The 12008-nt window shown below is 39.7% G+C and overlaps 1 protein-coding gene across 1 annotated transcript in view; it reads left to right on the forward strand.

Annotated features, from left to right (window-relative positions):
- Window positions 1-12008, forward strand: part of stk11 (serine/threonine kinase 11) — a 20467-nt gene continuing 8459 nt past the window's right edge. Inside the window, exons 1-7 of the mRNA XM_031738104.2 lie at window positions 1-226; window positions 1000-1947; window positions 9224-9307; window positions 9495-9584; window positions 9908-10040; window positions 10269-10405; window positions 10501-10628. Of these exons, the coding sequence (XP_031593964.1) occupies window positions 1661-1947; window positions 9224-9307; window positions 9495-9584; window positions 9908-10040; window positions 10269-10405; window positions 10501-10628 (859 nt within the window). The 5' untranslated portion in view covers window positions 1-226; window positions 1000-1660. The remainder of the gene's footprint in view (window positions 227-999; window positions 1948-9223; window positions 9308-9494; window positions 9585-9907; window positions 10041-10268; window positions 10406-10500; window positions 10629-12008) is intronic.

Below are 12008 nucleotides of genomic sequence, written 5' to 3' on the forward strand. Positions count from 1 at the left end.
AAAAAACTTTGATTTGACGCATTAACCTATGGGCTGTCCCTGCGAGTAGGGGGGGGTAGGTAAACAAGATGGCGACAACCTGAGAAGCAAGAGTAACACGAAGAGTCAGGGGAAAAAAATATATCACTGAGATTTTGTCAGACTAAAGTTAAATAATTTATTCACTGGGACGGACTCACAACAGAGGATAAACCTTGCAGCGAAAAGGAGGTTCATTTGGATCTAGGTGAGACCCGGTACCGGGAGTTAGTTAGCTTGTTAATCAGCTAGCTCGCTATTTACATTGGCATCTGAGAGGCATGCTAACCAACGCAACTCCGGTTAGCTTGCGTTAGCTGAATTTATCTGGTGCGTTTCTTCTGAGTGTAGAAGATGTTGAAGATGGTGTCTCTGCTGTCGGCTCAGCGTAATGCTTTGTCTTTAGAGAACAATGTGTGTCCCCATTATTGCCTCCGCTTCCACCGGTAAAGGAGGTGAAGTTGGCTAACGCTAAATCCAAACGTCAGGCAAAGTTGGCTAGCTAGTACTGGAGGTGCACAGCCACCGTTAGCTCCAGCTGGATGACGACGTTTCGGTTATCCCCCCACCTACCAGCTGTTCTCTGTCAGTTCACTGTCAAATTAAGTTGCTGTTTGTTGTTTTTAAGCATGTCTCTGAGATGAAACCTACTGTGCTTGCTGAATATGTGCTTACCGACGGACCGCAAAGTGGCATTTCAGGCTAGTTCATTCAAGCAGACTTGCTGCACTAGCTTACCAGCTAGCCAACAGTTGACACTTAAAATATTTATTCCGGCCTAAGAACTTGTAAACTACAATCCTTACATATATATGAGGTTGTTATGTTTGCATATAGAAAGAATAACCTGGCGAGTTTTGTTTTGTTTTTTGACCACGGGATTTCAAGGTGGTTAGGTGTTGATGTGTTGTCGATTGTTTACCAAAGATGGCTAACTTAAGTGTGTGTTTTTATTAATGTTTAAATTACTCATATTTTCAGGCACCGGGCAGTAAAAACCGGGGTGACATGGAGGACACCTGAGGACAGTTCAACACATTGGACACTGGAGTCGACCTCCAGGAGCCCCACTGATAGCAGAGATTGGATTGATACTGCTGCATGCTCTGGCTGTAGATCTGTGCTTGGATCCAATCCAGCTGTAAACACTTATGTACCCTGAGAAAACTCTGATATCCAGCATGGACCCTTGACAGAAATGCCGTGCTGCGTGGCCTTGAATCAAGACTGGTTGCCTCTGCTTAAGACTGTAGGGTATTAATTCTGAGGTAATTGGTGAAGAGAAGAAAAACGTTGTAGTATCGCTTTTTTTTTTTTCAGTTTTCTGTTCAACCGCACTTGTTGTAGATCTAGTTAAAAATGCACAGTATAAAGCACTAACTCGGTACTGGACTCCAAGGGTTTTTAGCCCCTTTTCGCCCCTCTTGAGTGAAAAAGTTTACAAATTGGGCTTGATCACCCACCTCCTCCCCTTAACTCTCAGGCCTGATTACTCCCTCTCCAATGTTCAGTATTTTGTAACTCATCCTGCAGAATTAAAATACTCACCTCGGTGCTGAAAGGTTACCAGTGGGTTACTTAACAGCAGCAGTCATAGCTATTCGCAAACCTTTTCCTTCACTGGAAGTACAAGCTGTCAATCATGAGTGCCGGCGAGTTGCCTCACCTGTCTGACTATCTAAATGAAAATGAACTGATGGAGATGGATACTTTTATTCACCGCATTGACTCTACAGAGGTGATCTACCAGCCTCGGAGGAAGAGGGCAAAGCTGATAGGAAAGTACTTGATGGGGGATCTACTCGGGGAAGGATCTTATGGCAAGGTGAAAGAAATGCTGGACTCAGAGACTCTTTGTCGCAGGGCTGTCAAGATACTGAAGAAGAAGAAGCTTAGGAGGATTCCTAATGGAGAAGCCAATGTGAAAAAGTGAGTGTTTCCCGATTTGTTTTATCTTGTTTCACACATGCGTCTTGGAAGGTCTTTTTAGTTGGTTGTACTAGGTAAAACTAGGTGGCATGCCTGCAGTGTATGATCAAAATATAATTAATTTTAGTCACTACACAGAAAATTTATTTAACCTGCCAACAGTAAAATCAGTTTCTTATGAGTTTTAATGTGTGCCACAGCCTTTAAAAAATGCAGCTCCCTCTCCGGAACATGTACAACTCCTAATTTGTATTTTTAAAATGAGAAACCTGATACTGTACTTGAAACCTACCAATCATAACTGATAAGGGGAAAAGGCAGACACAAAGCCTTAGTTTCAATCCAAACACCAGAATACTGTAATATGTTTGAGACATTTAATTTCAATACACACTGTTATTTTTCTCACGTAACAAAGCCAAACCTGTCCAGCAATTGACATAGCGAAGATAATTTTACATAGTCAGCATCACTCTCGAGTCCTGAGAGTGAGGTGCTGCTTGTGCAGCCATTAAAATGTAAGAGAAGTTGATCATTGCAGTGGGTAATCCGTCTGTCATTTATATGAACAAAGTCAATAAGAGTAGAATTATATCAGTTATATCAATAGCGTTTGTGTCGCTGCACTAATGGTACCTCCCAGTCAAAGCTGGCACACACACATATGCCAAACACCATGCGTAAATGCAAGGCCAACTTGCAGATCTGGCCTAAGAGATGACTTTCGACACCTAGCCATAAAAAAGAGAAGAGTGATTGATTAGCGACGCACAAATGTGTGGTTTTGTTTTTATTTGATAGGGGGAAAAAAACACAGGAAAAGGTTGTGTATTTTTGCTAAAATGTGAAGGAGACATCGAAAGGCTGCATGAGGATGCTGCATTCAGCAATTTTTAGATGCACGTCAATAGGTCATTGTCAGCTTTTTGCAGTAGTCACATAAACATGAAACCTGATTACTTTCATCAACATACTCTGTTAACACTTAGTTTTTTATTCGCAATCCCCCCTGTGATGGGGAAAAAAAACTGTCTCTTCAGCTCAGATCTTCATTTATCCATTTAATAAAGCGGTTATTTAATTCCAGTGCATCTACACAACATGCACAGAGAAAAAAATATGCCATCAAATATTATTATACAAACCACTAACGTGTTTTGTTTTGTTTTTGTTTGTGAGTAGTAGATGGTTTTCTAGTAACTGTGTAATTGTTTTCTGTTCTTTGGGCTCCGTTTCCTTTGTGTCACTGCCTCTGTGATTTAGCTGTCATTTCTGTGTATTCTTTTTTTTCTTCTTTTCCTTTTTTCTTTTTTTGCATCCCACATTTCTTGATGAGCATCAGTAGTTTTAATCACAGCAGTATTATTAAATATCACTCCAGCCTTTCGCCTTGGGCCTGGGCTAATTATAGAGTAAGCCTTAGAAAACTGTCAGAGCAAGTTCACCCAGACAGAAAGAAGCTGCAAGATAATGTGGGGTTTTTTTGTGGGGTTTTTTTTGTTGTTTTTGTTTTTTTTTAGGCCGCAGTCACAACAGCAGCAGAGCAATGAAAAGCCCGTAAGCTCAGTTAGAATCATTTTGTTGGGATTGCAATGGCGTGTTTTATCTAACTTAAACAAATTTTGTCCTAGAAAACTATGCTTTATAATCTAAAACTGCATTTTAGTTTGCTGGGAATAAAAGAGCCTTTTAGCAGCTGTAATCTCAGCTGTTAGTATCTTCACTGGCACTGTTCACCCATACTGCTGCCTTTGCACTGAGATGCAGTTTGAGAATACAATCAGCTCAATTCACCATCTATCACTGTTCATCTCAGTGTTGTTAATATTTATTTATTTCTGCTCGATTTTTATTTATTATTTTGCACTGTTGAGTCTTCGATGGTATGAGTGGGAATATTTGACAACGCCACTAAGACAAAGTCTGTTTTAATGTCAGCAGAGAACCACAAAACAATAAATTTGCATTCCTACCCCATTACTGGCTCTGGGGTGTAGTGTTGGTAATTAGCACTTGAGACTTGTAATCAAAGTGCAACAAATTAAATACACCTACAAATGCAAAGTCCAGTTACTGGTGTTGATTTTCTGGTGGAAGAAAATCATCATAAAAAAGTATTGTGTGCAAATCTTCAGTGTTACGTAAAAGTCCCGACAAGGAAAATGTTACAAGAGCGTTTTAGAGTTTCAGTATCTCACTAGGGTAAGGGATAAAAAAGAAGTCCTTGTGTAAAGGTCACTAAGTCAATGATGGCTGGGGGGAAAAAAAACAAAACAAAACACACAAACTGACCAGAAGTGACAGTAGAGGTTAAAATGAAAATGCAAAATGAGAAATCCTGAGAAAACCAATTGTTGACTAAATAAATGCAACTGGTGAGACATTTATTTTCTACTAAGAAACTGACTTATTTTCCTTTTTTAAGTGTTTTTTTTGTTGTTGTTGTTTTTTTGTTTGTTTTTTTGAGTGGTTACGTCCAGGCCTGAGTCCAGTCCCAAGTCTGTGGCCTGTCTCCCCTGATAAACTTTGAAAAGTTTGTTCACAGCAGAATGGGGAAAACCGATGTGTCCACATGTGCAAATCTTGTAAAAATAGATACACAGTTAGTACTTGGTAACATCTTCTCAGGCTAGTATTACAACTTAAAGGGTTTTTTTTTTTTTTTTTTTTTTTGAGTGTTTAGAATGCTGGTCTCCCCTATTTATCTTCAGCTGCCTTATACATGGTGTGTTGTTTGCTTCTAGAAGTTTGGAGGTATTTCATAGAATTCATTGTTTTCACTGCCAGAAAAATATTCTCCATGGCCATCGTCTGCCACCAAACTAAGCAGTGGGTGAAGGGTTCGTTTCATAAAAATCTTCAGCCCTTTTCCTCCTCATGTACCTTTGCCCTTTGCACTACTAACGGTTTGGTTTAACTTCATCAGTTCACAGGTCTTGTTTCCAAAATACATCAGACTTGTTTATTTCATTTGCAAACTTGTGCTGAGTTTCATGTTGAGGTCACAGGAAATGTTTTCTTTTGATGATTCTTCCATGAAGGTCACATTTGTTCAAGTACACCACTACTTTATCTAGGTTTTTTGAAGGTCTAACGCAGCTTTTGATTAGCCTAACTAGCAATCCTACAATAAGTTGTTTTTAAGCGTTTTCTTGGTCTTTCATATCTTTCTTCTTTCTGAGGTGTTTGTTTTGTGACCATGCAGACTTGTTAGCTGGGAATTTTCCTTACAATGCACAGACTACACATACACCCCAGGCAATGGACTTAAAGGAAACTTAAAAGGAAGTATGAGCCATCAGCCGTCAGGTTTTCAGCTGTCTGTGTCCGCAATAGAGTATATTCTGGACCTGAATATATTCTGGACCTGATCCATGATCTGTTAAAATGCAAACTCTTGTAAGATAAATAGTTAGATCCGTTGGCATGCAGGAATTACAGCTCAACAGACCTTAGGTAAAAAATCGATACTGTGTAGTATCCAATGTATCGATACAGCTAGCAGATCTGTTAAACATGCCTGACTTCAAGCTGTTGATCAGCAGCAAGAATCACATTCCTTTTCCAAATGTGTTTAACTTTTTTATAAATAGTTAAATCCTTTATTAATTCTTTGCAGGAAATTACACAGCAGCTTCAACACAAACCTAAGACTATACATCCAACAGCTAAACGATATGAATTTCTTATAAACGTACATAATAGTATTTTAAAAATTGCAGAATAGCTATAATTGTACCAGATGGTTGCATTCAGTTGGACTAAAAATACAGCCACTGCCTCCAACAATAAAACTGACTGAAATGAGAGAGACTGGACTGTTTCAAGTCCAGACCTGACCACAGAGCAGGCCTTGTCTACTCGGATGCTTTCTGTTGTATGGACACCTAATCCCCAGCAGACCACAGGGAGGAAAAAAAAAAAACAAAACAGCACTGCCCACTACCATATTGTAGACACTACGCAGCAAAGTTTGGCAAATGTTGAATGAATTTAGCCTCCTTAGTTGTCTTTGTCCAGACCTCTCCCATATCACTGCCCCGAATGGCTATTGGTGTTGGTTTGGCCTTCTCCTACCTCTCCTGAAGTCTGCAATCATCTCCTTGGTTTTTTGCAATATTAAGATGGAGATGATTGCATTAAGTCAGATTGACAATGTCCTTAATTGTTCTTCTGTAGTCGTCCTCCTCACCTCTGATTAAGCCGAGAACTGCTGTATCCTCAGAAAATTGAAACAGTTGTCAGTGTTGTGCTAGAACCTGTATAGATGGTAATTAAGAATGGGTCAGATGCACATACTGTGGTATGTAGTATAAGTTTGATCTAAAAAGCATCCCGTAGCAATGTATGCTTTGTTTTCTCAGTGCATGAAGGTACAGTAGATGTGCAAAGGTCTGTACGTGGTGGCAACTAGCAGTGAAGTGAACTTGAATTCTCAGGGTTTGTAGTTACGCAGTTTGGTTCACACAGAATTTTTCTCTGTGTGAAACCAAACCACAGGGAAAGCTACAGTTTACAAACTCATCAACTGTTTGAGACCAGAGTAAACAAACTATAGGTGTGAAAACACCCTTAATGACATGTGAGGGAAGCATTACAGGTCCATAGTCATTGTGGTTGGTGAGATGACTTTTTGGAACGGGAACCAAGCAAGGCATTTTCCACAGCCTTGAGAGCTTCAGATTGAACAGATGTGTTAGAATATCACACAGCTTCACGAAGCAGGTCTTCATCAGTCTCAACTGCTTTCTTTGCATGCTGCTGTGTATCTTTTCCTGAGTTACAAGGTAGCTCATCTAAAGCCAGTTCTCACTTTCTTCTTTTAGATTTCTTTGGTTATATTTATAGGCTGCAAGAGTAGATGGTTCTGTCACTTTGTTAATGGGGCCATAGCAGTGTCTCTTGATGTGTGAAATTGGTTTCCCTTTGCTTTTCCCCCTTGTACTTTTTCTTCTTGTACACCCTCCCACTTGGTGTTTGCCTTACGTTTTCCAGCCTGAGGAAGCTGTATTCCTGAGCCTGTGAAAGCCTGTCTGTGCTTGGGTGTCATAGTAGCCCCCAGCCTCTCTATTCAGCCACTGTTGAGCATTCCTGTGTGCCTAACACTTCCTGCTTTTAAAGTGTCGCTATAGGGACAAGCATGCTTATGCTTGCTTTGATTGAGCAATGCTACTTCTGTTCCTATGGTAACACACCAAGAATGCCCTTCCCACGTTTGGAATGACAGGATCACACACACACACGGGCATGCACAGTGGAGATACAGATTTTGATCAGCTGTTTATGTTGGTGCTGTGTGCCTGAGTCGCTGCCATATCACTAAGCTCTGCGGATTGCAGGCCTCGAATGCAAGAGGTCCATCGGTGCACATTTGAACTCAGACTGTAGATGGACTGCAGCAGTCATTGTGCCTTAAGCAACAGCCCTGCCTCCATTTCATGATTCACTTTTTATGGAAATGAGCTGTGTTATTAATGCACTGTGATTTCCTACAGTTCACACATCATCTGTACATCATTTAGTAGCCAGTTTCAGACTCGATTTTTTTAAAGTTGCTCTGTTCTACATGTGCGTGAGCTTTTTAGTCTTTCTGCCAGTGCAGTGATGCAGCAGTAACCGCTTGTGTGTCTGTGTGTGAAAGCGAGAGGCCGACTAGCCCCTGAATATCCATTTGTCAGTAGGAGGGGTTGTGTTTAAGACGAAGGACTGACGCAGCTCATACACTGCAGGGTGATGAGGGCCAGAAAAGCTCTGAAGTGTGTATTTTGTGAGAGCACAGATGATGTCTCAGCTCTGAAGGGACTGAAGAGTTTTATTTATTTTAGGCAGCCCTCCTTTATGGCTTTGACTTTTTATTGTGTGATGCAGTAAATCACATTTAATATCAAGAGAAGCAGGCGGAGAATCTTATTCAACAATCAAGAATTATTATTTTTTTACCCTGTTTACCTCTACTGCGTTATGAAACATAAATGGCAGTTAAACTAACCGGTCTTCACTATATATGAAAAAACATTACAGCGAAGTAAGCAGCATTTCATTCATAGTTATGATAATTGCTTCGAATTATAACCAATATAAGTTGTCTTGTTACAATAATATATCCTGATGCTCAGCTAAATATGCAAAAATACAAAATGATACTTGATTTTAGATTCCTTCCTGTAGTTGTAAAGCAAGCCCTCAATATTTCCTGTGTGAGCATCTGGATATTAGCCCTGAAATGTCTGTGGTTTGTGCTTTTCTCCTCTTACGATCCAGATTCATTAGCGTTCACTTTCACGACTCGCTGATTAATGTTCAGTCTCCAGGGGTTTTGCCATGCTGGTGATTTAAACATCTCCTCTTTGGGCAGTGAAGTAAACTGTCAGGTTATCTGTCTTTATAGTAAGAATGGAGTTGCTACCGCTGCACTGTTTTTGGTGGGTGCATATTTGTTAGGGTCTCATTAACAAACAATCAAACAGTATGACACATGTCAGAATTTAACAATCTATTGTTTAGCAGGCACTAATAGTTTGGAAATTATAGAAATTTTCATTATTTTTATTATTCATTTTATTCATAATCACAATTACATAGTCATAGCTACAAAGAAAAATGTGCCACTGTCCAAATAAAACGCCAAACTGTATCTGCTCTGCTGCTGGTGCTTCAGCCTATACTGAGCATTGTAAATGTCAGGGCTTTAGCTGCTCTGCTGGGCAAACTGTGATGACAGCAGCTCTATATTTCACCAAGTGTCCTTTTCTGCATGATGTTCTGTTAAAGTTGGTAGCAGCAAATGTCAGACAGCACTGTTACCCATGACCGTCAGAAGCCAGTTTCAGCTGATAACATGAAGTCTGTTAATATAGTCTCCTTGCAGCTCTGCTCATCCTCTTCTATTAGTCGGTCTTAAATGTGTTTTCTCTTAATTCAATGTACTGACTTTGTTTGTCATTAAGAACTAAATCACATGATAAATTTGAATTTGACTGTCTTTATAGAGTAACTCATAAACCTGTTATGCATTATGTAGTGAAACAACTAGATTTTTCACCAGTTCTCGCATTGTTTAGCAGGTTATTAGAAAGTAATGAAACTAATAATACACTTGTGGCCATGCTGTACAGTCACTTACTGAAGCCAGTGTGCAGATGTACGGTACCCAGCCTTTAACCTACATTATGCAGCTAACATGGCCCAGTAGAAAATGATACTAGTAGAAAATTTCTCTCATTAAGTAAGCAAGTGGATGCATTTTCATGTCTTTTCTCTGTATGTTCATTTATAGGGAGATTCAGCTGCTAAGAAGACTCCAACACAAGAATGTGATTCAGTTGGTGGACGTTCTCTACAATGAAGAGAAGCAGAAAATATATCTTTTACCTACTGAATAAGCATATATTGATTTTTGACATTAATTATTATAGACGGTCTATTTTACCGTTGGTTATTTCTGTACCCAAGTTCTATTTATGTTCTGCACTTTTCCTGATTTATAGTTGGTTCATAAATGTAAAGAATGTGTTTGGTTTGGTAAATTCTCTTGACTCCTGACTTACGTATATGGTGATGGAGTATTGCGTTTGTGGGATGCAAGAAATGCTGGATAGCGTCCCAGAGAAAAGGTTTCCAGTATTTCAAGCTCACGGGTAAGTCTTCCTTTCACTTCTCCTCTCTGCCCCCTCTATCCCTGAGTCTCTCTGCTATATTTAGTCTGAGCCTCTCTGCAGCCGCTGCTCCAAACCTAAGTTTAGATCAGAGACTGCAGGGCCCCTACCGTTAAAATTACTGACCGTAGACTGTGTGAATGTCGGGTCACTGCTGGAAAGCTGCTGAAGCAAAATGAGATGCAGATTTATCTAACCACAGAGAAAATGTTAAATATTTTATTTTTTAAGTTTCTTCTACTGTGATTGACTTTGGCTGGTTTTAAATGTGTCCATAAATCCCCTGTGGTTGATGCTTCTTGTAGGTACTTTTGCCAACTCTTAGATGGCCTTGAATATTTGCACAGCCAGGGAATAGTTCACAAAGACATTAAACCAGGGAATCTGCTGCTGACCACAGACGGCTCGCTTAAAATCTCCGACCTGGGAGTAGCAGAGGTAAGCATCGCCTGCCAGAGTTCTGTAAAATCTCTGAATTTTTACTCTTGATTATAAGAAAAGGGCTGGCATTTCTTTGCATAGACTTTGTGTATGACTTTAATTCCTTGTGCTTGTATTTGTTCCTTATGTTGGTGCTTTAAAGGTGTTAAGTTTATAATTATTTGCATGGAAATGCATACAGGAACACAAAAAATAATCTATTTATTACTTGCTGTTTTTCCTCAGGCCCTTCACCCATTTGCAGAGGATGACACGTGTCGTACCAGTCAGGGCTCTCCAGCCTTTCAGCCTCCAGAAATTGCCAATGGACTGGACACCTTTTCAGGGTTTAAAGTGGACATTTGGTCTGCTGGAGTAACACTGTAAGCAGCACTCTGCGTACTTGTCATGCATTTGTCCACATAAAGCTCTAAATTCTGTCTTAGACTCTTTTTGACTCTTGCTTCTTTTCAATCAGATACAACATTACAACAAGTCTGTATCCATTTGAGGGGGACAACATCTATAAGCTATTTGAGAACATTGGAAAAGGAGAATACACTATTCCTGAGGAGTGTGGACCTCTCCTGTCGGACCTGCTGCGAGGTTGGTGTTGTTCGCAGCCAAAGTGATTATATTTTCTCCATGAATTTTGGCATTTTGTTTTGCCAGTTGGCAGTGGTCTGCTGCCTCCTTGCAAATGCTGAACAGCACCCGAGAGTGGTGTTTCATTCCCTGTGTGCACACAGATTTTTAAAAAAAAAAAGAAAAGTCAGCATTGAGTGTTTGTTGGACTGGAAATATTAGCATATTCACAGCTATTGATAGGTGTTCTTAGTATTTTAGAGGTGCCAATATACAGTGCCTATCAAAAAGAATAATTGATTTCGAAGTGCTTTAATTCTGCAGCTTTTCACCGGTAACAATCGAAACGTGTACTGTTAGAAAGATTTGGATTTGTAAGTTTCACTTGTTCACCTGCAGGTAGCATAACGGCAACAGTGGCTGCATTGACTCCAACAATCTCGCAAAAGTATGAGACGAGTTTGACCATCATATGTATATATGCCGAGTGCACGGGAAGCTTCTATGTACATGTACTTTAAAAAAATGTATATAACCTTTTTTGATGTACCCTGTTTGACACATGAAAGATCCCTGATTTGAGCTCAGGAGGAGACGCAGACCAGTGTACTCTCTGTGCCAGACCCAAGCCCGGATAAATAGGATTGCTTTAGGAAGAGTATTCAGTGTAAAAACGGTGCCATATCAAATGCATGGATCCATCCATTTTTGACCATTTGAGACATGTAGGAGGAGCTGCAAAGTAAAGGTACAAAACTGGCTGTTACTTGTGACACATTAAGTTTGCTATAGATGTTTGTTTAAAATCTCAGATAAAATTAAAATTACTTGCAGCTGTTGAACAGTAGAGAATTGATATATCATGTTTTTAGGACAGCTCACATCATCACAAAACCGAAACTAACCACCTAGCAGTCAGGTGTTTTGCTGTAACCGCTGTCCACTGAGGACGGTACACCAGATGGTTTGCAAGATGAGGCATGCATCAGGTTTATATATTATTTTGTTTCTTAGGTTGCTTCCCTCCTTATACAAAACTACATTGTTTGTTTTCTATACATTATCTTAGATTTAGCTCCATTTTCATGAAATGCAAAATGAGTCACACTTTAAAAAACTGACATTTATTTTCAGTCCTGTCAGTCTTTAGGTGTAGGCCGAAATAAAAGGCAGTGGATTTATAGTTCAGGGCACAATGACTCTATTAAAGATCATAGCGTTAACAGTAGATGTCTTTGTCATGCTTATTAATCATATATGAAAACATCCTCTAGACTGCTAGGATTGGTGAACAGGAGAATATAGGATAGAAAAACCAACAGTCTAGTGGGTAATAAATCACTCAAATGTCAAGCAGTTTAACTGTGATCTTTTCTGTGTGCACCCAGTAGGTGGTGCTGT

The sequence above is a fragment of the Oreochromis aureus genome, linkage group 18 (genome assembly GCF_013358895.1).
Source record: "Oreochromis aureus strain Israel breed Guangdong linkage group 18, ZZ_aureus, whole genome shotgun sequence".
NCBI lineage: Eukaryota > Metazoa > Chordata > Actinopteri > Cichliformes > Cichlidae > Oreochromis > Oreochromis aureus.